The 26,512-nt window shown below is 42.1% G+C and overlaps 2 protein-coding genes across 4 annotated transcripts in view; both read left to right on the forward strand.

Annotated features, from left to right (window-relative positions):
- Nucleotides 1-8,984, forward strand: part of IGSF22 (immunoglobulin superfamily member 22) — an 87,409-nt gene extending 78,425 nt beyond the window's left edge. Inside the window, exon 18 of one of the 3 annotated variants that reach the window (XR_011809625.1) lies at nucleotides 63-8,968. Coding sequence is in view for 1 of the 3 variants with exons in the window: in XM_072038563.1 (XP_071894664.1) it covers nucleotides 3,758-3,868 (111 nt within the window). In the remaining 2 variants the exon portion in view is untranslated. Of the gene's footprint in view, nucleotides 1-62 lie in introns of all 3 variants that reach the window. The other 2 variants (XM_072038564.1, XM_072038563.1) reach the window with 2 other exon arrangements.
- A 731-nt stretch (nucleotides 8,985-9,715) lies between these two features.
- Nucleotides 9,716-25,944, forward strand: SPTY2D1 (SPT2 chromatin protein domain containing 1). Its single transcript, XM_027459301.3, has 6 exons — nucleotides 9,716-9,892; nucleotides 15,930-16,044; nucleotides 17,421-19,046; nucleotides 19,824-19,983; nucleotides 20,656-20,733; nucleotides 22,814-25,944. Exons 1-6 carry the CDS (start codon nucleotides 9,833-9,835, stop codon nucleotides 22,908-22,910), a joined length of 2,136 nt encoding a protein of 711 aa, XP_027315102.3. The 5' UTR covers nucleotides 9,716-9,832; the 3' UTR covers nucleotides 22,911-25,944.
- The last annotated feature ends 568 nt before the right edge of the window (nucleotides 25,945-26,512 follow it).

The raw sequence follows: 26,512 nt of genomic DNA on the forward strand, positions 1-26,512 counted from the left end.
TTTTGAAGACATTTGTTAGATAAAAACAGGTATCTCTGTTCAAATCATGGCTTTTTTTTCAGAGGTTTTCTTCACTCTTCTCAGGCATGTGCAGCAAACTCTAGGATTTTTCACTTTCTGTGGCAATGAATGATATCCAGGAGCTTGACTTCGGTAGAGGATCTGGCTACAGAAACCAAGCGAAGAGGAGACAACCCAAGTCAGGCAACTTCAGTATCAGCAAAGAAAATTGAGAGAAAGGCATAGCATAAAGGCATTTGTGATTCATCACTTGGTACCTGGAAGGGGAAAACAACAACTGTGAGCAGTTTGGGGGTTTCACAAACCACACCTGACTTTGCCAGTGCCTGACTGGTCTCAAGGCAGCGCTCCTGCAGGTGAAGTGCTCAATCTATGATCTCCCCTGGCTCAGCCCACCAGGGACATTCCCCATGGCCCAGATCTCTGCTGCACGTCCATCCCCCTGCCTCCCTCCAGCCCTGCTGAGGGCCAAGGAGTCAGTGTTTCGGGACTGGAATTCATTGTCCCAGCTGCACTTGAGCCCATTTAACAGGAAAAATGGCAGGTAGCCGTCTTTCTGCACAGCAGTGACCTTAACCTCCTTCTCCAGCCCACTGGGAGGGCAGAGTTGAATGAACAGACTGGTTGCTCTGCTGAAAGCCATGGCCTTAGGGGAACTAACTTGTTGTTGTTGTTGTTTGGTTTGCTTTCAGCTGAACTGTTCCTGGCTGGCCAGCTTCATTGTGCAATTGTACAAATACCGGTGCCAGCACAAATAAGGGATGATGGAAAAGCCAGTGCTGCAGGCAGACCAGGTTTCTTCTCTCAGCAACTCTTCTAGCTTAGGCTGTCCTCTAATGCATGTGAGACACCTGCTCCAGGAAAAGCTTGATGTAACCACAGCAAATGCAAAACCCATGAGATTATTATTCAGACTCTCCTGCCATTCTGCACAGATCCTAGCATTGGCCTGCTCCTCCTTGTACTGCACTTGACTTAATTTCTGTGTGCTGCATGCTTTTTAAATATTCACAGGGCACTATCTGGAGGAGGAATGAATCTATAACATCAAGTCATCTCCTGCTGAGCCCCACCGAATCATCACAACCTTGGACAATTGATCAACTGATTTTGTGTTATTTATGTTACCCTAAAGGCTACATTTCATAATTTGAAATGTATAGATTGGAAAAGCTGACAACTCATACTGCTCAAACTGTTTAGTAACACTGCACTTGTTTGAAAGGCTTACTTTCAAGGGAGAGAACATATCCAACTTGCAGGGAACAACTTCCGTTGCAGCTATAGTGAATAAAAAGTCTTCAAAATATTTAGAAACCGATTTAAGCTAACAAAGTCAAGGAAATAAGTGTTGAAACTCAAACTCCTGCTTGATGGTCTATTTGTAGTTCATCCAGTGGTAATGAGCCAGATTCTTGCCTAGAATAAATGGGCATAAATCCACTTAAGCCATGCAAGAATGTTGATTTATGCTTGCTACAAATCTGACCTTTATTTCAGTATTTCATGGTAAGCTCCAATCCTCTTTACACTGCTCATTTATTGGAATGGAATTAGATTTACCAAGGTATGCTCAGACAAAATGGATTGCTTTTCCCTTAAATTTTTGTGCCAGGGATATAAAATTGTGGTCTATTTCAATGGAAAACTGTTAATAAGGTATCTTTGTTGAAGAAAAGTCAGAAGTGATAGCCCCATTCATTTCAACACTACGTGTTATTTATTTCTCAAAGCTACACTGCAAGAGTACAATATGCTCCACAAATTACAAGGTCCTTCCAGGAAATCTGAGATGCATCTGAAGAATGGAGGTTGAAAGAAGTTTAGCTAGCAAACAGTTGCATAAAAACTTAAATATATGAAGCCAAATTATTTGCTGAAGGTGTACTGGAATGAAAATATCCTTTTGTTTGCTTAACTGAAACTACATTGCTCTAAATGACCTTACATTCTTTATTTCTAAGTCCACGACCCCTGCACTGAGGTTCAGCACACTGCAAGATGCCAGATTTACCAGAATATGCTAATCAAGAATTTATTTTATTAGTTTTAAATAAAACACTTTTGATTTTTGACTATGGTAGCTGCCTGGTAAATACAACTTATCACTGAGGAGAGGCATGCTGAGAAAACTGCATGTGAGATTATACTACTGTAAAGTGCTCAATATGGGGTCTAACTCAGAAGACAGAGCTCATGCAGGAGGCAGCAGCCTGTTTGCTAAATTCTTTCTCACACAGGTAACATCTTATGCTGCTGTTTTCAGCCTGCACTAGTTTCCTGTTGATGTTTGAAGAGTTCATTTGCAGTTAATTGTTTTCAGCCTGGCCACCAGATGAAGAACTTCTCTAACATGATAATGCGTAGGGATTTGACAGAGAAACATTAAGGTTGGCATGGATGAGGCACAAATGGCAGTGTGCAGATGCGAAATCATTGAGAAATGAAAAAGGACAAGCATGGGCAGATGTACCAAAATCAGCAGGACACTGAGATCGCAGCACACACTGCACCAATTCTCGAGGCACCTGGATCTCGTTTAAGTCTCGATCTGTGAGGTTTAATCTCTGCAGATTCTCAAGGCACCTGGCTCTTGCAAACCTCAGGAGGCAGCTTGACTCCAGCCCTTGTCCTCTAGCTGGACCTTGGACCTGTGCTCTAGCTTTGTCTTCAGCCCCATGGTAGGGGCAGCAGGTAGACCTTGGACCCATACAGCAGCTCTGTTTCAAACTTTGTCTGTGATCCCATCTCCTGCTGCTCCTGGATGACCCCTGGACTTGATCCACTAACTTGCCTTGTTTGGACCCTGGACCTGGTTCATTAATTTGCTTTGTTTGGGCCTGTTGATGGACCCTGTTATCAGTACCCAGCTCTGAGGGACTGTGCCCAGCTGCTGAAGGCACTGCCCATGCTGGGTCACCACCAGCTTCTGGCTTGTACCACAGGGGTCCTGGCCAGGCGATGTGGCCACACACATCTCCATCATTGTGCGTGAGAAAGAAAGAGTGAGATCTGTCTGTGAGAGAACCTATGAGTAAAATCAGTTTAAAATGAAACAAACTTCCCTCTCTAGGTGGTTTTGCATTGCACTTTGCTACATTAGCCAAGCATAAGCAATGGAAACACTCAACAAAATGCTTTGATCTGACTGAGAGGTGCAGGTGTGTTGTGCCCTCAAATTTTGGAGTTTGTTCCCTGATAACATGCAAAAGAGATTGGATTTTATAATAATGGAGGGCGGGGAGAGTTGATAACCTGGACATGAGTTTCTCTGAGGCAGGGAGAGGCTGAGATGAAGAGGTGCAATAGCTAGACAGGGGTAGAGTTTCAAGAAGCAGTTCATTTTAGATTGCTTTCATTTGGCAGCTTATTATATTTTTGTTTTCACATACATGTATAATATAATAGTGATCTGTAAAAACAGCCAGGAGCCCAACTTTCAGAAACGCCGTGGTCCCAAAAACTGATGTAGATCTTCCAGTCAGGCTCTCAGCACTGTTTAGGAAATAAATCCAAATATTTCAGTTGTAAAGAAGATGCTTTGGCTCCAGAACAATATGAGAAAAATGTACAATCCATTTGATCTGCTTCAGATGCCACAACCATCTGCAACTGCATGTGGCAAACACACATTTCTCAGATTCACAGGCATGTATGATTGCAAAGAGCATTGAATACTCTCAGTAAAATAGATAAACCTTTAGTATGCTCTTTTTGTTATTTACTTCTCTCCCAGCAACTCTCTGTGCAAAGAATTCCTCCTCGAAGACCTCGGGGGACTCAAAACCCACAGCCAGGCAACACAAAGCCTTTCAAGGCAGGAGAACTTGTGTGCAAAAGTGCCTGACAAGCAGCCAATATGAACAACAACGGTTGGCACCAGAAGAGGGTCACAGATGCTTATTTGAACATGCTATTGTGCAATATCGCCACACGGTGCAGGCTCCAGCTGCTGCTATTGGGAAGACACCAGCGCCATCTGCCTTTGTAAAGCCAAAGGAAACCCGGGAGCACAAATAAGGAGTAAAAGTCCTGTAGAGGAGCTCATCTCCCCCTGCTCTTCGGGGACTCCCAAGGGTAGCGCCTTAAATTCTAAACTTTGTCTTTGCAATATCCACCGTTGTTCTCAGTTCTTATAGCTTATATGTACTTTTTGCTGTCGGGTAGAAAGCACAAACTCGTGTCATCAGTCATACGAGCTGGCAGGCAGATATCACCACACTTCATCCTCCTGGGGCTGGAGGTTCGGTGTGACACAGGGACCAAGAAGGACTCCTAGCCCAGTAACTACAGCCAGCACCAGCACATCTAGCGCTGCATGCACATGCACGTGCTCTCCGCTGCTCAATGCTGCTAACTCGTGCTTTCTGTGCAGCTGAAACACCATTTTCTCATACTCAGCGTTTGTATTCCATGCAAATACTTTGTCTCTTAGTCGGGAGCTCAGATGAAATGCAGACAGCAGCTTTTGGTTCAGGGCAGCTCCTAGGGCAGAGAGCTTCCCAGCACTGAATGAGGGATCAGCTGGAAACTGCTCATTGTGTTGGGACAGTTGTCTCTCAGTCTGGGTTTTCTTATCTGGGATGCTGGCCCCAAAGCCTCATGATTCTCCAGCAACCCAAATCAGCCCAATCCTCATCATGGAGGAAAGCTCTTGATGCTCTGCAGCCTGTCCTACATGTGCTGTTTGATTTCCTGTTAATGCTATAGCATCTGGGCACGAGGTTTGCATTTCAATGTTCAAATACCACTTTTTCATGTTTACAATGATGGCATGGTTTTGCTTGTTTGTTTTTTAGCAACTTTTAGCCACTTTGGAGAGGAGGATATTCTTATAAAACAATCTTTATTTTGCATCTAATTTCCATCATTCTACCTACTATCTATATAGGTGTACACCACATACTACAGGATTTTTGTCTATTTCCCATATATTTATTTTTGTGGATTTTTGACATGTTTAAGCAACAGGCACTTTCAAGATATTTAAGCTAACTAAGCTATTAAATAAACTAAACTAAATTAAATATAATTACTTTTTTTTTTTTTTCTATTCTTATTTCTCCTCTGGTTAAGAGAACAGTGCAAATACTTTGCAATGCCTCTAGCTGTTGTTATTCAGTATAATTATCGTAATTTTCTGGCAGACTTACCTTTTTTTTTTTTTTTTTTCTCATGAAGATGTTAGTATTTTCATCAGTAATGTCCTGATTTGATAGGTGGTCCACAGGACCCCATTCTTTCCTGTTATGATGCTTGTTCATCCATTGACTTTAGGATACATTAATGCTCACATGCAGTGTCAGAGTGCTGCAGGGATAACCTAGCCATGGAGGAAAAAATGTGTTTGCTTGCACTCATCTCCACACCAAAGAGTCTCGCAGGCTTCATTTAGAGCATGAAGCTGAAAAATGTCCTGGAAATATATATATATATATATATATATATATATATATATATATATAAATATATTAATTATTATATTTTTGAAATTGCTCTTAAAGACCAGTGGAGATTGTTTCTTGCTGTCTTGTATGTTTCTATCCCCAGTGTACAGCAACAGAAAAGTAATACTTTGTGATTGCCCTGGATTTGAAATATAAACATTTCAGAGCACTGATAATTTCAGAACACCTACAGAGGAGTTCATGTTCTCTAAATTTAGTCTGTCTGTCTTGCACTCCTGTGCTAGGAAGCTGTGCCACTTCCGTGACCAGCTGACCCATTAAACAATGAGCTGCTTGCGTTAAACCTTTCTCTCTGACCCATTTAAGTACCTAGAAAATTGAAATGAGTACCAATGAGATTACATTGTCTAGAATAAATCATGTTAAACAAGTTAATTTCCAGCAGTGACTAGGTAACTGCTCCTGTGTATAGCAGAAGAGCCACCGATGCAGATATCTTGGTTTTAGGAAGCCTTCTAACGCTGTCTCCCATGACCAGCTGTCTCATAAGCAAGCCACAAACCATGAATGGACAACTGGGTGCAAAAATGGATCTATAGACCATTTAGCAAGAGTAGGTCATTAGCTTGGCCAGACACATCAAGCAGAATTCTGCAAGAGCATTTCCACAGCACCAACTTGATACTTAAAAAAAAAAATGTGGAATGCAGAAAAGATAAACTGCTTACCAAGCCCACTGACTGGGAAGGGCAGAAAGTGTTGGAGGACAGGACCTCAAGGAACTTGGCAAAGTACAGTCAGGGGGAAAATGTGATTCAAAGTACACGCTTTCGCTCGCTACTCTTGGCAGAACTGCCGTCACAGATGCAGGTTGTGGAATTACTGGTCTGATAGCATCACAGTACATACTTGGTGGTTAGCATGGATCACAAACTGAACAGGAGCCAGCCACGCCACGCCACCACAAAAAATGTCAAATAGCACCGGGGGGTATATATATATAAAGGAATATTGTTTGACAGGCAAACGAAGCTATTCTTCTGTTATGCCTGGGGATAGCAAACCTTTGGTTGGTGTACAGTATTCTGCTTTGGCTAGAATGGTGATTTAGAGGTTTTATGAGGAAATATTGGTGGAATTGGTGTTTACTCCTAAAGAAGGGGGAGTCCTGGTAGGGGGTCCCTGAATAGGCACACTGTGTTTCTGAGTGGGAGGGCAACACACTCGTCTGCTGAGAAGGCTTGTGGGGAACAGGTCTGGGTTACATGCTCAAAGCAGCCTTCCCATGGTGCAGCTAAGGAAACGGAGGGAGAGATTACTGTGGGGTACGACATCCTTGTTTTGTTAGTTTTCAAGCGTGGATTAGACATGTATATGTCAAAAATGACCTACACATAACTGATCCCGCTTTGGGGGCAGTAGGAAGAAAGGAGACACTTCCCAACCCTGTTCTTCTGATACTCCTGTTTGGAACTGAAGGTCATAATTTAGACACCTAAGTTAGATGTCTAAATTATACATTGTGAATACCAGCTAATTATCAAGGCTCTTGCTTTCTATTTCTGTTAAATATGTCATTAAGAAAAAATCTTGGTAGTCAATAATTTAAATCCAAAGCGGCTATAATGCATGCTGGCATCATGCTATGCAAACTCTATTTATTCAAACCTGTGTTTTCCAAGTCCTAGGCTTCTTTTGAGCACATACTGCCAGCTCCACTAACATCTAAAAGGCTTATGATCTAGAGACCTGTCTGCTGGACATTAGGATGATCAGGTTTATTTAATAAAGGCTTTATTGGAACACACATCTAACTTACTGCAGAAAGGATGATGGATGAAAAGGGGAAAGTAACACACAAATATTACTCATTCTGAAGATGCTAAAATTTAGGCTCAGAACAGTCTTTGATATTTGACCTCTGCAGATGGCCTGTAATTAAGACTCTAATCCTCTAAACACTTAAACACACTTGAAGTTAATAGGATTAGTCACATGCCTGAAGTGTGCATGGTGAGCAAAACTGTTGTTGAATACAGCTGATTAAAAAACTTGCAACAAAGGCATGTTTCTGGTGGAATACTGTCTGATATTTTCTAAGTGTTTTCAAACCAGTTCTAAGTGATTTCCTAATGTGATGATGTTTAATAAAAATAAAACTTAACCAAGTTGTAGCTTGAAAAAGTGTTGTACAAAAAAAAAAAAAAAAAGTAAATCAGTCTGAACTTTTTCAGAGGCAGAAATTATATGTTGGGGGACATTTGAGAGAGGTTATTTTGGTTTTCTGGATGAGGCAGGTCTACACTCACTGAATTTTACAATTCTTGCAAAAGAAATTTGAGACTAAGCATGCACAGAATTAAACAGATCAGACAGTTACAAAAAGAGGAAAAAACATTTTCTCATTTTTTTCTTTAGCAGAAATAGCAGTTTGGCTTAAAAGCACACAAGTTATTCCTTCGCTGTTCCTGACAAACTAGCTGTTCTTGGGAATCCTGGCCAACTCAGTCGGGATAAGATTGTCACATTGTAAGTGTATGAAAAGATGATGGAAGAGCAAGTACAACTGGGGAAGTGATTTAAGATATTGCAAGGACAAAGCTGTAGGCATACATGGCACTGAGGTTCCCATTCATTGTTGCACATCTGGCAGAAAAAGAGACTGGAGCACAAGGCATTGTGCTGGTGCATAACGTTCTAGATTTTATTTTTGTTGCCATTTACACCATGGGTGCAATCTGGGAATCCCAACACAGCTGAATCATTCGTTACCACCCTATAAAGTGCCTGCTGCATACACATACACAGTGACGTTATGTCTCCCATTGGTAATGTAGATACAAATCCCCTCTGCTAAAGGATGTGTGGTACCACAGTATTGTCATATACAGGAAAAGGTAACAACTGTGGTTAAAGGTTTCCAAAAAGTGGCACACGGCAAACAACTGCAGTACCATCCTCTGGCTTGCTCAAAAGTCCTCTTTTCGAGGCAGGGAGAGATTTCCTCCACTTGCCCTCAGGATTACAGTCAGCAGAACGAAGACTGCATTTAGCCAAGTATTCCTGCCAACTCCAACACAGACCAAAGTAAGCAAATAAAAAAGCCCAAGAGTAACAATCATCACTCTGTCAATACTGTTGTTGTTATACAGGAATCTGAGTCACACTAAGAGGCCTCTCAAGGAAGGGAGCAGTGGAGATACAAGAAATTCAAGACGGAGCAGGGAAATTCTGATTAAAGAAGCATCACAGCGGAGATGAGGTGGCAGATAAGACCACAAGAATATGGCATCATAACCTTATTGACAGCGTCATGGGGGAAAACAGAACTGAAAAAGTGAGAAACGATGGTAAACCACTGCCTGTAAGAAAAGACAGACTAAAAGGTCTTAAACCAAAGCAATACTTAAGATGAAAACTTAAAGAGAGTAATAAAATAAGGAGGGCGGAAACCAGAAGATGTAATCTAGGTCTGAGTCAATTAAAAAGACAGCACAGCCTGGTTCTTACTGGGGTCAAAAAACAGGGGGGAGAGGAGAGAAAAAGATGTTCTTCCAGGGTGAGGGGGTTAAACCAGGGCTGAGGCAAAGTGAAGGCAGTGGGAGGTGAGGGGTGCAGACCCCACCAGAGCAGGCCCTGCAGGAGCAGCTCCAGACCTCAGGCTCAGGAAGCCCAAAACCACCAAGCCGAGCACTGCAGTGCCTCACTGGGGCAAATCATCCCCTTCCTCTCCCCGCTCAGGGCCACACTGGGTGTCTTTACACAGAGCTGCTGTGGGGCTCAAAGCGGTGCCCAGAAAGGAACTTCAGATGTGGAAAACGTGATGTGACAGCGGGAATGAGGCAAAAAGGAGACTGGTAAAGGCCGAAAGCTGGAGGCAATGAACGCGGGGTGTTACGAAGTAGTATCGAGGCAAGTGGGAGCACCACTGAAACCAAGAGGAGGAGGAGGCAACGTGAAGTTGGAGGCACGGAGAATTTCCAACCTCCGCCCTGTCAGCAGCGCGGGGGAACTGAAAGAGAAGAGCCTGAGGAGCCCCGGGTGGCTGCGGGCTCGGAGCCACACGTCAGGTCAGAGAGGAATTCGCGTCGAGAGAGCAAAACGACAAGAAGACAGCTTCTACGAGAAGCAGAGGAACTTTTATTGTTATGTTTATTTATTTTTAGAGGAACCGAGGCGATAGGAGACCACTCGAAGGAGGGGGCCCTGGGCCCCTCCCCCTTGAGCCACGGTTCGTGAGGCGACGCGCACGTCAGGGCGGAAGTGACGCGCGGGCCGTGACGCCGGCGCGAGGCGAGGCCACAGAAGGGGGGCAGGCGGCGGCGGCCGGAAGCGAGCGGCGCGGGGCGGGCGCTGAGGGGAGCGGAGAGGCGGCGGCGGCGGCCTCGGCTCCGGCCCCGGCCATGGATTTCCACAACATCCTCGTCATGGCCTCGGAGCAGCAGGGCCTCAACGCCGTGCCGGTGAGCGCGCGGACGGGGCCGCCGGGGCCTTCCCTTCCCTCCCCTCCCCTCCCCTCCCCTCCCCGTCCCCTTCCCTCTGGGGGCACCGGGCGCGGGGCCGCTGACAGGCGGCGAAGGCCCCGCGGGGGGTGGCAGCCGGGGCCGGTCCCGGGGCCGTGCTTGGGGGGGGCGGCCCGCAGCGGCTGCTGGTTTCGCTGTGGGGCGGGTGTGGGGTGGGCCGGTAACGGGAGGCACCGAGGCCGCGGATGAGCCGCGTGCCGCCTGGAGGAAGGGCCGGGGGCCTCCTGCTGCGCTGGCATCCCGGGGTGCGTTCCTTCGGCAGCACCGAGCTGCGAGCTGTGTGTGCTTAGGTGCTCGACAAATATTGGCTTATGGCAGGCACCAGCCAGGGAAACACTTGGGCTGTGTGTTCTGTACCCAGGCGTCAGGGTTCTGTGCTTCAGCGATGAAAGCGGTGTAAATGAGGGCAGGTAGAGGCGTTTAGCATAAAAGGTGGGGAGGAGGATTAAAAGCGTAGCCTTTATTTCTGACACTGCTGACACGGGCACCCCAGGATCGAGGTTTGTCTTAGACTCTGTGTCACTACTTAAACTTTGTTAATGTTCGCCGGTGTTGTGACCAGTCACTCGTGTGAACCAACCACATGGTAGGTACACAGAATTCATCAGATCCTGCTGTGTTTTTACAGCTTATAAAATATATTTTGTATACATAATATGTATACATTTATATGTACTTCATATACATTTACAAATGTATACATTTGTAACATATCTTTTGTATTTAGTCTGATCGAGTTTGTCTCTGAATCTACATAGAGATGTTATTTGTAGCATAAATAGGAAAATAGCAGCTACGTAAACATGGTAAGGTATTTAAATGCCTGGTTTATTACTTTTAAAACTTTGTTTCACAAAGCTGGTTTTGGGTGGTTGTAGTAAAATTTCAACCTCTTCAGTTTTCTCTTGCAGTTCTTAGGTGCTGCACCACTCTTCCCTGTCACAGAGTTATGAATTACGATGATGAATTGATGAAACATCTGCCATGCTCCCTATCCCAGATATTGTGCTGGGGAGGCAGTCCTACCCGTTGTGCAATGGGTGAGGAGGGTTTTGTTGCTGCTTTTAGAAAAGGCAGGATTAGGATTTACTTGATTAACTCATGCAGAGGGAGTGCAATTATATGCATAGCTGAAGCAGGGTTGGTTTCTTGCCTCTCTTGCATGTTAGTGGTGCAGCTTTTAACTATCAGATGACCTTGGTCTCCGAGAAAAGTGGAGCTGTGCTTGGCACTATTATCTGCAGCTGCTGGGCTTCAAAAAAAGGCCTGTGGAGGTTTTCTGATCTGTCGACATCTAAGTCACTCCACTAGAGTAAAACTAATGCATAGAATTCATTCCTATAAGAAGCACGTAAGTAACCATACATATTTTTTGATTGAAATACTTTACAGACAAATTATACAATTCACTGCTATGTAATATTGATGGGTTTCCAGAAATGTTGATTTCTGCATTAATCAGCATATCCCTTGAATTTCCATTTGAGGAGTTTAAAAGAATCAGTGCACTGAATTAAGTATTCCATGCTTACTGTAATGAAAAAGAGTAACACAAGTTATGTATAAGTTGACTTTTTCTGTCGTTTATAAGAAATAATATGGTCCTGTATCATAAAAGAGGGACAATATTGCATCATGTCGTTGTAAAAACAGCTCTGCTTGTTCATCTCCCAGTGGAAATAGGTTAGAAAGGAACACTGCTGAAATGAACCTTCCAGGGCCCTATTAATTGCATCAGGTTGGGTTTCTAAATAGAGAAATAACTAAACTAGTGTATTAATGACGTGTCACTAGTAATCTTCAAATCAGTAGCTGAAAAATGTCTCTTTTTCTCATGTAGCATTCGGGGGGGAGGGGGGGGAAGGGGAGGAGCTTCAGTATTGTGTGTATCTTGTTGTGTTTATATTTGGCTGTTCATCACACCTGCAGTGTGGACTGGCTTTGGTAAGACATGATACCAGTCATGACTGTTGAACTCAGTTGGATGTAAATCCTGCCTGGGCACCCCCTCTCTTCACAGTGAGATCGGTACATGCTGATATGGGGCATAACTGATGTGGTGAAGCACTTTGAGGTCTTTATGGAAGATACTTCTAAAAGTATGAAATGAAATAACAGTTACATAAAAACAGAAAAAGCATATTTAAGAACTCAGTCATCCTTTTATTTTGTCTTGATACTGCAGTCATTAATAATTTATTAGAAACAACCTCACCTAGGTCACTGTTCCTTTTCACAGCGGGTGAATCAGTGGACAGAACTCGAAATCTGAAACAGATTTAACCACAGAGAGGTGCCCTGAAACTGAAACAGCTCATCATCCACGTCAGCACTGGCTGAAGTCTGGCTTTAAGTCGGACTGATGCACAGGAGCATGCATCCGTACAAAATAACCTCTGCTAAAACTGACAGATACATGCAATTATGGAAACTTGGTTTGTGTTTCACTCCTCACAGTAAATTTCCTTAAAAATGCAGCCATTGTAAGTATTTGGGAAGTAAAACCATAGCAAAATCCTGAAGGTTGTTCAGAGGACCAGAACTTGTTACAGAGCTTTCCCATGACGCTGTAATTTACAAACTACTGAATACTTGCCTCCAGGCAGGAGGAGCCCTTTGAGAGCTAGAGAAAGGGTGGCTGGGAAGCACGGGTTGCAGTTGTGGAATCGGGCTCCTGTTCCATCTACAAACGCTTATGTGGCTAAAACCTGTCTCAAAACAGGGTCTGGCAATGCTTCGTGTGCTGTATCAGTGCCCACGAGGACAGCAAGATCTGTAATAAAAAAGCTGGCACGGGGTTGAAGAGGGCTTTTATTTAGCAACTGGACTTGATGGTTAAGTTCCAGTACAAGCACTGACTAAAAGGTGTAAAACTGAGTTTTCCCTATTCTAAACTCTTTTTACATAAGTGAATGAAAATGGGGACCACAATACACCACATGAAGGAAAGAGCCAAGTATGCCTTTTTCCTGTGTGAAGCAATATTCAACAGAAGAAATGTGTGTGTTTTTCAGTTAATGGTTCGGCTTAGGTCTTGTGACAGCAGTTGCAAAATCTTCAAGTGACTTTACTTTTTTTTTTTTCCCTACACTTTTTCATACAATCGGTGACCTTGTTGAGTGGATTTGGAGAGATGAGAACAGCTGACAGTTCGAATGCTCTTATCGCTAGGGTATTTAAAAGGGTGGTTACAACCTGCAGGGGATGATACAAATTGAAGGGTGCTTGGTAACTGCCATTAACTGTTGTAACTCGGTGTTCGTAGTGGTAGTTGGGGAAGCATTTTACACACGTGTGTGTGCCAGGAGACAACAGCTGCAGAGCGAGCTAAGGTCTGCAGAGCAGAGGCGGTGGCCATCCAAGTGAGGGCTGAGAACCGACTGCTCAGCGGGGAGCAGCAAACATGGGTGTGGGGGGCTTTGCCTGCGCTGCGTGTTCACAAGGGCTGTGGTGAACTTGCCAGTGTAAAGAACGTGTGAGACAGCCTGTGAAAGCTGCCTGTCCTTGGTAGCACAAGTGGGGATTGCCTTCAGCTTGGCTGTGCAGGCGCAGAGCTGCAGGCGCTGTACAACAACGTGGAATGGTGCAGGATCCGTCACTTGTCTCACAGGGCTTGGGTTCAGAGGCAGGCATCGCTGGCTGGCTGCTAGTTCTGATGGGACAGGTGGGGAGTCATGGCAGGGTTCACACAGGTAAAGGGAAATGAGAAACCTCGGGAGAGCTGCTGCAGGAGTACTGTTCAGTGATGGGAAGAGGTTGTGTTTCTCTAGGGGATGCAGTTGAAGAAGGGCACTTCCGCAGCCTTGCCTTTATTCTTTGGCTAAAGCAGTGCCTGTTTTGTCTCAGCAGTCGGCAGTGAGCTGTCACAGGTGCTACCTGGAGAGTTAATCGCTGTTTGCAATTTGAGAAGGGCACTGTTCTGGGATAGCTTGACCTGCTCTCTTCTGGGGCTAACTGTTTGTTTCCCTGTTACTTAACCACCTCGGTGATAACAAAGCCAGGCACTGTGGCTGCCGCTGCCCAGCTGCTGATGTAGTGACGTGCGCTCACTTAGTTGGGCACTTCTACTGAAAGTCGGGTATTTGTAGGAGGTTGTGGAGCACGTGCATGCTTCAGTGCTTTTAAGAAGACCAACCTAAGCATGTTACCGTACACATTTTTAATTGAAAGTGCACGACGTGTGTCAACAGCAGGGGTGATTCATGGTACAGAGCTTTCTGTACTCATTTATGAAATGCTTAGCTGTGGTTTCAGCTGTTAGTCAATATTAAGTAATGCTGCTGCCAGGAAGACTTCAAATCTTGAATTTTGCACAATTTCTCATTTAGTGGCAGTGAGAAAGCAGCGTGTCTGTCTGGCTGCTTCACAAACCTGCTCCTGGGTAGGACTGTTGGTTGTAGTGCAGCAAAACAAAGCCTGAAAACTGCTTCCCCATCACTTTAATTCTTTATAAGGCTTCCTAATGGGATAGATCAATCTACGTTAGTCCCTGCTGTCTAGCAGTTTTCAAAAGTGCTCCTTCTGCCTAAAACTGTTTTAGAAAATCCTTTCTTTTGTTTTTGTATTTAAAAACTGTACAAGTTGAATAATTAAACCAAGTTTTACCAAATGAGATTACCAATTGTGAAACATGCCATGTTTAACTTAGTACAACACTGACTTATGCCAAAGATCAGTATACTACAGAGTACCTTCAGTTGTTCCAAAGGCACTAATTTGCTTCAGTATCCTGATTTTCTCTGATGTGGGGATTGCTTTGCCTCTCTGTCTTTTCCAATTTAGAATATGCATGCTGGATTACTTCAGGCCACAGAATCAAGGGTAAGGTGAGCAGAAATTGAGAGGAAGTCCTGCAGTACAGCTGAGGTCTCCTCAAACATGAGGTCTTTGCGATAACTGTGGTAAACAGCATGGAAGAAATGGGGCTGGAAGGGGGAGTGACTTGGCTTCCCTTGAAAAAGTGGGGCCCTACTCCACCCATCTTCTAATCCTTTAAATGGTTCTAGCTCTCGTCATTGAGTCTAACGATTTTGATCAAAAGTAACCAAAATTGTTCAGAGCTGAAGCTTCTGGAGTGGTACAGGTTTACCAAATCAGTTCCCAGGTTGTGGCAAATGCTCTTGTGCATAGAGGAGATTCAGTAACTGAGTCGGGTTATAGTAGCTCATTCCTCATGCGCTGAGGAAGCATGTCAGGGTACAGTACTGGAATGTAGAAGGATGCCGTAGCTTCAGAGTTTTAGTCCCTTGGAAATTATTAAAGGTGCCTGCAGACAGCTGGTATTGGAGCTGCCCTTCTTGGAGCCAGTTTTGGCTGCATTTGAGTCTCTGCACCTTGCTTCATCGTATCTGTATGCACAAGGCAATACATGGCGTTACATACTGTGACATCAGGTAATCCTGGTGTTTCTTTGCATGGTGCTGTTTCAGTGAATCAGATTAGACCTGAGGCTTCCATTGTATGTTACTGAAACCTACAGAAAGCCGTGCTACTTGCTTGCCAGCTTATTGTCCTTTAAATACTTGGATGATGTGTCTATCTTTGCTAGATATTTTCATGTCTTTGTTAACTTTCATAATTCTGTACAAGGCTTCATAAGGCTTAATTTACCATGTAGGTCTTGTCTGGGCTTATAATAGGCTTGTTACCAAAATCAAAAAAAAAAAAAAAAAACAGGAAAGAAAACTCAAATATTTCTTTTCTGAATTTATTCTGCTTTCTACCTGCTTCTAAATTTAACTGGCATCTATCATATTTACCTTGGTGAGTGTATGTGTCTTGTTGCTTTTTCTTTTCCAATTTGTGGGGAGATGTAAAGAAGTCTTTTCTGTCCCATTTATCATTTTAAAGCTCAGCCTCATGATACCCAGTATGCCTGTGGAAGGGCATGTCTGAGTGGTGCAGCTGCAATAGTGCAAGCGTTGGTTACATTTTTGTACACCTCAACATTTCTGACATGTTTATTTGTTTGTTGCAGAAAAGATACAGTTTGGCTGTTGGTCCTCCCAAAAAGGTTCCAAAAGTCAAGGGTGTCGAGTCTGCAGCGGTACAAGCATTTCTCAGACGGAAAGAAGAAGAAAAAAGAAAAAAAGGTAACTGCTGAAGCAGCCCAAAATATATCCTGTGGAAGACTTTCATTGACTCTTTGAGACTTTGACCCTTTTTACAGGGCTCTTGCAAATAGGGTTTTACATTTGCTTCTGGAATTCATGCATATAACTGCTGATGCTGAAGGATAGCCAGGGGAAAAGTTAGGGCCAAGGATGTTTGCATGCTTTCCGAAGGATTTAAACGTTAATCAGCTACACTGGTATTTACTGGTGGAGACCAAGAAGTAACTAAGGTGGAGAGAGATTTCAGGAAAGCATCCTGAATTTTTGTTAACATTACTTTGAAATATTGTTTTTGTGTCAAAACCTGGTAAGAGTTCTTGCTGTTGTTGCTTTAGTCTGCTCTCTCAATAAAGCCCGAATTTTTAAATTGGTGTGGCAAAAGCTTTACCTAAGCCATGCGGTGGTTTTTTTCCATTTTTATTATAACCAAGTCTGATGGACAGGGTGGCCCAGGATTGTCTTTCTCTCCTGGGCCAGTTGTAAGCCAGCTCCTTATCCCTGCTGGCAGATCCAGCCAGAAGCAAGACTGAGCATGAAACACAGCTGTACTCACAGTGTACAGTCATGGCCATTGACAAATAAAGTAACATAGGCAGGGCATGGTGCCTTTACAGGTACCCATATAAAATGCAGCATGAGTAGCCCAATCCAGTTTCTAGGAAGTGATGCTCAGAAACCCCTTTTTCCCAGGTCTTTCTGGTATTTTGCCCCTATCCATGCCATTGGTCTCTCTAGTACGTAGCCCTCAGACCTCATTTTATTCACTAGCTAGTTCAGCATGCATTTTGTATGTGATCTGCTGACAAGACACTTAAGATAAAGAGCATATGCTTAAACAGATGCAGTGACCTGCAGCTTGCTCATCTGTCTGGCTGCTTCCCTCCCTCTCCTACACCTCAGCCTATTTTCCAGTTCTTATTCCCACACCCCAGTATTCATCCCTCCCTTTCCCCACCTTCACTTAAACATATGATATTAAATTTTGTACACTCAAAATTATTTTACTCAATCTTGGAACTCCTTCCCTTTCACCAGAGATCCCATATGTCCTGTGCCTTTTTACACAGTAAGTCTCCTTAGTTTGTATAGCATCTGACAGTGGCTTCTGTTGAATCACGTCAGCCGGTTTTGTAATAGCAGTAGTTGGGCATAATTATTCACCTTTGTTTGTGCAAGTACCTAATTCAGGTGGATCAGGCTCCCCTGTTGGCAGACCTGGATCACTTTCCGGTCTGTTGTGAATTGCTGTTAGCCAGATATCCTTAAGCTATTGTCTTAAATGGTTTATCAGTTGGAAGAAACCGAAATAAACAGTAGTGCTTTTGCTTAACTTTCTCCTGATTTTCTTTTTACAGCATTGGAAGAAAAAAGAAAGAAAGAACAACTCTTGGCCAAACGTATTGAACTGAAACATGACAGGAAGGCACGAGCTATGGCCTCACGAACAAAGGATAACTTTTATGGCTATAACGGCATTCCTGTTGAAGAGAAGTCTAAAAAGAGGAGGACTTGTGAGAATGTTGCTCAGGCTCCAGAGGCTGAGTATGCAACAGAAGATGAAGCTGAGCAACTTGAATATGCTCAAACAGAATCTGAGCACGAGCAAGAGGAATATGATGAGAAACCATCCAAAGCTGCTCTAAAACCAAAGGCACCTCCCAAAAGTGCACCAGCACCTCTAAACTTTACAGATCTTCTGAGGCTTGCTGAAAAAAAACAATATGAACCAGTAGAAATAAAAGTAGTGAAAAAGATAGAAGAAAGACCCAGAACAGCAGAAGAATTGAGAGAGAGGGAGTATTTGGAACGCAAAAATAAAAGAGTAGAAATGCAGAAAAAGAAAAATGAGAAGGAGATTAAGAATACGGGAATATCCGGTTCTTCAAAAAAAGTGACTTCTCTGAAAGAATGTGGAAATGCAAAACTTAGCAAAAGCTCAGTAGATAAACATTCCTCTCCAAAAGGCAGCCTTTCTTCTATGAGCGGTACTGATAAGAAATCCAAAGCACCAGCATTGACTGAAAAACACTCCCGGTCGTCATCTTCCAGACCGAGCCAAATGGAAAAAGTAAAAACCTCTCAAAACGGTTCCTTAAAAAGCTCTACTGGTAGCAGTCATAGTAAATTACCTGTCAATGGCGTAGGAAAGTCTGGCTCAAGTTTCCCTGTGCAGTCCTCAAAACCATTGGCCAACGGCGCTCAGAGGTTACCCTCTGCTAAAGAATCCAGCCTGAAAAGGCCTGCCCATGCGAAAATGGGAAATGCCACAGCCCTCCAACACGACGTCAACTCCAGCGCAAAGCGAGCCAGCAGCAGCTTAGGAAAAGGAGGACCTGGGCATCCAGGTGGCGGTTCAAGCATAGGACCAGGGCGATCAGGCAGCAATTCTGGTGTGGGACCGGGCAGGCCGGGGAGTGGTTCAAGCCCAGGACCTCGGCGGCTGGGCAGCAGCTCAGCTGCAGGACCAGGAAGGCCAGGTGGCAGCTCAGGCGTGGGACCTGGAAGGCCGGGTGGCAGCTCAGGCACGGCCCCTGGGCGACCAGGGAGCAGCTCAGGTGCTGGACTGGGACGGCCAGGCGGCAGCATGGGCAGCGGGCCAGGAAGGCCGGGCAGCAGCACAAACACAGGACCTGGGCGGCCGGGCAGCGGCACAGGAACAGGACCAGGAAGGCCGGGAGTCGGCCCCAGCACAGGACCTGGGCGGCCGGGCAGCGGCTTGGGCACTGGACCAGGAAGGCCAGGGGTCGGCCCGAGCACAGGACCTGGGCGCCCAGGCAGCAGCTCGGGAACAGGACCAGGAAGGCCGGGAGTCAGCCCAAACCCAGCACCTGGGCGACCGGGCTTGGGTACAGCTGTAAAGCCTAAGTGTACTGTTGTGTCAGAAACGATTTCTTCTAAAAACCTAGTCACAAGGCCTAGCAATGGACAGATAAATGGAATGAGACCTCTACAAGGGCATAGACCCATGTTCCGTTCACAAGGTATGAAGTTCTGTAGCAAATAAGTTTTTAACTTTATTTGTTCCATATTTTTGATAAGTCGGAGTTGAGGTCACTGGGGGTCTTTGACAGTTGTAGATGCAATAAGGAAGACTTGCACAAAATAACATTTGTCTTTTAAAGAGTGTATTTAACAGTGGAATACTTCTTTTTGCTTTGCAATTTGTTTTCACCCTTTCTTATATACCTTGAAAGGAGGACCCGGGCTGTAAGGTCTTGATGAAAGAAATCTAAGCAACCTGTGATGGATGGTGGGATATGGATGGTTTTAAAGGAAAAGAATTAAAGGATTCACTTCCTGCATTACTCAACTATTCTTAGCCTTTAAAAATTTAGTAAATAAGATATTTTAAATAACAGATGCTTAAAGCAGCACATGGAAACTGAAACACAGCAAACCTGCAACTGTTAGTTGAGTGCTTGGGGAAATTTGCCTTATCAGTGACTAGCAGGAGCAAGCAGTATGTGCTCTAGTAGTTAGTACCAGAAAACCCTGACGAAGAACATAGACTTCTGTCTGGTAGTTTGCTCAGGATGCAGTTGATGATACTGATAAGTAATCTTCTACTGCACAGCATAGAGGATGTACTTCCTTTCTGTGAACTTCAGAATTGCTAATTAGCTTGAGGCAGAAGTTTTCTACTTGGAAGCCCAGAGTTAATAAAATGTATGTGCCCAAAGTACAGCAAGGAGAAGTACTTTTAAGGTAATGGTATGTTAATGTTAATTAATCATTTTTTTTATTCCCTTGTCATTAAGGTATTGGGAGACCACCTATTGGTTACAAAAGACAAATAGATGACGATGATGATGACGATGAATACGACTCTGAAATGGATGATTTCATTGAAGATGAAGGCGAACCCCAAGAAGAAATATCAAAGCATATTCGGGAGATATTTGGATATGACCGGAAAAGGTACAAGAAATGTAAACTTTAAGCTATTGCAAAGCAAGCAACAGAACAACAAAGATGACTATAGTTCAATGAATAAAAACTTTGGAAATAAGTGCTCATATCAAAAAATGTTTTGTTTTTTTTTGCATTGCAGAAATTTAATGAGCGTTAGAGCCCCTTCTGTGCAGAAGGGATTTTGACTTCTTACACTGCTTGCTATGCTGGGGCAATAATATTTGTGGAGCAATATTTGATGCAAACAGGACATAATCTATGAACAACATGGCTTCTACAGCTTCTCACCTAACTAATACATAGTAACTCCTTCCTATCATAAGGTGTTAAAATGCTTCCTATGGCAGTGGGTATTTGAGAATTCATGAACGTAGCTGCCTGAAAATGAACTGGTAAATGCAACAGTGTTAACAGTTCTCTAAGAGGATCTAAGGTGGCATATTTGTATGTCTAGGAACTGTGGGAAAAAGAAGACTGGTTTATTTAAATGCTTTCCTCATGTCTGACTAAGGTATAAGAAAGTAAGCATTTTAAAGACTTGTAAGTTAGATTCTTTCAAACTGTTAATGAAACCATATGTGGCAAGGTAATTTTTCTTTTTAAAAGGATGTGACTTCATAATTGAACTGTGCATGATGGTATTTTTCTGTGTGCTAAACACTAATATTTAATTTCCAGATACAAAGATGAAAGTGACTATGCCTTACGTTACATGGAGAGCAGCTGGAGAGAGCAACAGAAAGAAGAAGCTAGGAGGTATGCTTGGATTTAAAATAGAAATTGGGAGATTTGTTTGTTTATTTTCTGAGTCATGGGGATATTTACTGCTTTTTCGTAATGGAGGCAAATAAGTCTTTACATTTTTAATAGGAAAGCTTAGATAGAAGATGAAGCTCAGCCAACCAGAGCGCCCATGGAATAGTGGGTAAAAAGTTCTGTATGTTCATTCTATGCATTCAATGCATCACAAATTTTGCTAGTAGAAATTTTACCAACTTAGTCCAAAAAGTCTTCCTGCAAATACTTTGAATTCTGACTGAAATGACAAACCCTTCAATTTGTCCCAGACATGTTTTTTTTGCTAGTTCTTGAGGACTAGAAAAAGATTTGTCTTGATCTATATAAATGTGTGGTTTGTGTGCGCATACATATATAAAGAAGGCTCTGACACACATCTGTAACCAACAATTTCAAAAATGAAGACTAGGCTTTCTTATTGGTTTTGGCCTATAGACGTGTGCAATTCTTAAATAGCTATTACAAAACTTGGCATTCAAAAACTGATCCTTTTTTTTTTTTTCCATGCCTGGTGGAAGATGTCTGCAGTGCCATTACCAAAGTTTTGTAAATGTTATGGAAGTTTTTTTTATAGGTAATGGAAAATTCTGGAAATATATAGTCAAAATTCTTTTGTTTTAATTTTTTTTATATTTTTCATGGGGTGCCTCAAGTACTGTAAACTTGCATCTTTTTAAAGTTATAGTCAGTGTCCTTATTCATTCCTACTCTTACAAATAGCTGCAGCTCACGCAAAGCTGTAGTCTCTTAAATGGAGAAATAACTGAAATTTTACAGTTATACTGCTATTTACTGAATTCTGCATTGAAGACCTAGAGTGTGGTTCTGCAAAGCTTAGTACCTCACTAACTTTTAACTACACGTGCTAACGTAAAAGAAGAAACGAGGAATCTGAGTAAAACAGTAACTATTTCCTGTCCTTGGCTATTTTTCACTGAGTTTGGTTAAAAGTTTAACCTTTGATGTGAGGAGCTTTTTTTCTAATCAAACAAGCCCACTAAAATTACTGAATTCTAAGCTGAAATGGAAAATGATGCTTCAAGCCAGAGGTTGATCGCACAGATTCTTGTTGTTTGCTCTCTTAATCTAGATTCTGCAGTTTCCTGCATTCATTGACTTCCCTCTGCTTGTTTAGGCATAAAATCCTTTTTAGAGCCTGTTCTGGAGCAGTTACCCCAGAGCAGCTGAATGATGACAGATGGTTAAGTAGTTGACCTTGATATATTTTGGTGCAAACTGCCTTATGCTGCTTCACGTTGAGCTGTGGATGCTCAAAGGCTCTGAGTAGGCCTGCAAACCAGGCAGGGACTGATCACAAAACAGTAGCTCTGTGGCACCCATTGCTAGTATCACACCGGCAAGATTATCCATTGAGGAGGAGGTCAGTGACCGCAGATACTGTTTTCAGTATCTCTTTCAACATACTGACTTCTAGGAAGTTGAAGGAACTGCACAAGGACATAGCCAGAACATGCTCTGTTCAGCAGCATCTCTTCCCTCTGCCTGCTCCCAAGTCCAGGCAGCTAGCTGGACTGAGGGTAAGGCAGTGTCATTCATGGAGATGTCTCAAGTCAGGAAGTTGCCACGAAATCTCTTACTTGTTTGACGGATCCGCTCTCAGTCTTGCCAGTGAAAAAGGTGTAGGCGGTCCTCAGAAAAGCTGATCTGAGTCAGTCCTGATATGAATTGCATGTAAGAGTTACTTTGGCAAGAATTGATGGATGTTTCGGCAGCTTCTTGTCAAAAAAGAATGACCTTTCTTAGCCAAACTTTTTTTATAACGGTCATTTCTTTGAAGAAAACTTTATTTTCCTTCAAAGGATTTGGTTCTGCTCTAATGATGAGACTTTTTGGGGTATATTCTTTCTTTTCTTAAACTGTATTCTTACTGTAATTGAAGAAAACTTACAATTGTTGAACTGATCTAAATCTTTGTTGCTCAAATCAGTTGTAATTTAGAATTTCTTTTCTTGGGGGAGAAGACAAATTGCATGTTTCTTGAGTAGCAGTTTGTAAAGGCTTTCAACTTATTTGGCAGCTTGAGACTCGGTGTTCAAGAAGATCTAGAAGAATTGAGACGGGAAGAGGAAGAACTAAAACGCAAGAGACAGTCTAAGAAGCTGAGGACACGTTAACTGACTTATGGTGTTGACTTCTTTCATTTTTCTGCTACCCTCTGCCTCCATACATCTCTTATTCTACTTCAGTTTCCATTTGCTTGTTAGAGGGCAAAAGAATATGTTAAAGGGATGAAAGAACTGAAAAATAAAGGCTTTAGTTTGACTTAAATAAGATATTTATTTTTAATACTGCCAGGGTTGATTTTTTTCTATGAAGAAATTAATGCACTAATGCATATTATTAAGTAGAAGAAAATTAATTTCCATTGATGAAATCAGTTCAAGATGCCAGCAGAAATATTGACTAGCTATGCACTGACTTGGAACTGTGTGGGCCCATATACAAGTAAACCAATTTTGCATTCACTTGAAAGGAAGGTATAGCATTCTTGTTCCCTGATTATTATTATTTTTTTTTTTGAGATGTAGAGAAATTGCTTTATATCCTGCTTTGTCTCCTGAGTTGGGCCTCAAAGTATTGAAATGTTATCTTCTGTACAGAAGCGGCTTGGGTGTAAATTCAGCCATTGCCACAAATGTTCAAAGCAATAAAGTGCTTTATACTTTCTGATGACCCATAAACAATAACTAAACTAGCACCCTCTTATTTCTGAACAGGAAAGTGCACGTCACTTGCAAAAATTGCACAGTTATGGTTGCAACCCAAAGGTTAGGCTGGCTTTTGCTGTGTCTGGAATTTCAATGCCAATCAAATTCAGTATGATAAATACACATCCCGAAAATAGGAATTTCTAGTGTTCGTATGTAACCTGTGCTTTTGTGCTCAAGCACATGCTTGGGAGTTCCCTTTCTTCCCTGTCAATCTTCATGTTTGTCTAACAGCTTCTGTTGCTTTTACAAGTTGTGTGCAGTGCTTGTGGTTTTTTCTTGCATTAAGCATCAGGTGTGTTTAGTGATTTGAAATGTGGAGTAGTTATTTATCTAATCAGGTTTGCTATTTGGAAAGCATACTTCCAAAGTATTTTCAGCTCTCTGAAATCAATAACTTCATATTAACTAGTGAGTCCTTCTGAGTAACTTAATCAAGCCAAAAATCTAAAATGCATGTCAGGAGAGTTCGTTCTGTTACCTAATGCCCATATTTGCACATTATTTCTAGCTATGCACTCAAAGATTAACTGAATTTGTTTACTATCAACACCGGGTTCATTTAAATCAATAGGGGTTGTATTTGAGAGTCTGAAGCTCAAACCTGGTGTTGCAGCTACTTTGATTCCCATGGCTGCCCTTTGAAAGCTCACCAGTATCACCACTCAGCTTTGCCTCGAGCTCCAAGACTTCATTGATAAAGACCTCCAGCTTTAGCTGCTGAGGCTATGTTCTAATACCAGAAGTATTTAGAAAAGTGTGAAAAAGGGTTTGGGGTGTAAGTTGGGGAAAAAAAAAAAAAAAAGGGAAAATCAATGAGTAGAAAAATAATGAAGGAACCATTCCTACCAGAGCGCTGTTTGTGTTCTTCCTGGAAAGAGTTCAGACAGCAACCCATAAGGAACAATCTTGGAAGCTGCTGAAGTTTACACATCTGACTCTTAATGAGAGAAAAAACAATTTGCCTTTTTTAAGACATTTTCTGTTGATGGTGTAGCATTCACTGCCTTAGCAAAACACTGACATAAGCTATTGGGATGGATTCTGTTAACTAATTCAGTATTAACTGTCAGGGAGCCCAGATGATAACCATCATTGCTCCTCTGTATTTTTTTTTAACTAACAAAAATTGTTTCTCAGTGTATACACTTGAGACCATTCAAGATAGTGTAATCTCAGTGCTTGTCTAAAAGTGTGTTGTATTCACTCTGCTTAATGGGACCATCTGAAATTTCCTGTTGTAGCTCCTAGAATTACCCAAATGACCTCTGGGACCATCATCAAGTTGTGTTTTTGTTTTTTTTTTTTTTTTGTGTGGTGTCTTAGTTTTGTTTGTTTGTTTGTTTTTGTGTTTTTTTTTTATTTTAATCTTTTTAGCTGGAGAAAGGCTCTAGGTCTGTCAACCCAGACAACTCTATCAGTTGCAAGCAATTTCCTGCCTGGTTGGAAAAAGTCTTGTGTGAAGCAAAAGAACCATAGTGATTCAGAATTGGTTCAGTTTGGAATTAAATCTGCATTTCAGATAAATATAGGTTAAATAAATCCTAATTATTTCATCATTTTGTACACAGTTAAATTTCCTAATCTGTAAAGCACTTTGTCATTGGTCTTTTAGATGGTGACTGGAATGTACTCTGCTCTGCCAGCCTCCCTAAGACACTGTATAACTTTTCTTCGCACAATAATAATTGCTTAATTTTGTTTGTTTCATATGAAAAATTATTTAAGGACATGTTTGTAATTTTACAATCAAGAAGTACTTTCTCATAATTGGCATGGGATACTAATGCTTCTCAAATTTTGTACGATGTTTGGGTTTTAATGTTTGCATTTGCTGCATCTTTGTAAATCGTCTAGGAAGGACCTTGTATCCAAAAACATGTTTGCTGATTTCCAGATTAATAATATTAATCTAATGAGTACTTCAGTACTCATCCAAAGTGCATCAGAATTTGAAGTTGAGAAAACCTGAAAGAATGCTTATATTGGTTTATGAGGATCTAATGATTTAATTGTATGTAATGAAATTCTGGTTTGGTTTTTAGATTTTAATTCACTGTTTGACAATGTGCCTTTTATACTAAATTGTGTCAAAAAATAATGAATGTAGGAGTATAAAAAGGTTGGTCAGTTTCTGCTATCTCAGATATTATATCCTTAAACTTGATAGTGTGAAATGGTGACATACTTTGCATAAAACCCTTCCAGGTCTGGCTTTGATTGCACAATTACAGTAGCTACTTCTTTACTGATAACGCTAAATCAAATGAAGGGCACTTTCTATTGATGACTACTTTTTGAAAATGTCTTGTATTTACACTTGAGCTGTGTTTCACTTTACAGCGGTCTTTTTGGAGGCCAGGGTTTTGCATATCACAGGAAGCCTTACTGTGCAACTCTGTGCTGTGCATAAAATAAAAATCTTTCAAGAAGTATATGAGATCTCTATGGAAATCTGGATTTATTTTTGTGTAAAGCCCAAAATATTGTCCAGGAAAACTAATTTTCTATTTTTTTTGCATTTTGTAACATAATCTAGTAGCTGATGCATATTTCTAGATACAGTGTGCATATTTCTGGAGACCAAAACATGTCAGAAAGAAAATAAATATATGCAGAGACTGGTGTTTAAGTTGTGATGAATGTACTTCTATTTATTTTGGTGAGTGGGTGTGATGCAATATTAAAGTGTTAGTGTGTAAATAAGGGTGCTTCTAGTTTTAGCCAATGGTTTTCTTTGGGGATATCAGTTGTGCACAATGTCTTTTTACACAATGTGACAAATCAGGTTTAAAAACGTACATAGCTTAACTGTTTTCTGGTGCTGTCAAGAAAGTGTATACTTTTGCACACACCAAATGCATATAAAAGTTTTGCAGAGTATGTATACAATAAATTACAGGCATTAAACATTTCACTGCTATTTTTCAGTGGTTTCCTTTATGGAAGACTTTTCAGATTGTTTTCTGCTGTTTTCCTCAGAGATGTCACATAAAACAGCATTAGGC

This window comes from Anas platyrhynchos, chromosome 5 (genome assembly GCF_047663525.1).
Source record: "Anas platyrhynchos isolate ZD024472 breed Pekin duck chromosome 5, IASCAAS_PekinDuck_T2T, whole genome shotgun sequence".
In the NCBI taxonomy this organism is placed as follows: Eukaryota; Metazoa; Chordata; class Aves; order Anseriformes; family Anatidae; genus Anas; species Anas platyrhynchos.

Excerpts from the sequence above, each read along its gene's own strand:
- SPTY2D1 (XM_027459301.3), top strand. The coding sequence starts at position 9,833 with ATGGATTTCCACAACATCCTCGTCATGGCCTCGGAGCAGCAGGGCCTC. Across the intron at positions 19,984-20,655 it reads TTTGGATATGACCGGAAAAG|ATACAAAGATGAAAGTGACT; the intron begins GTACAAGAAATG and ends TTTAATTTCCAG. Across the intron at positions 20,734-22,813 it reads CAGAAAGAAGAAGCTAGGAG|CTTGAGACTCGGTGTTCAAG; the intron begins GTATGCTTGGAT and ends CTTATTTGGCAG.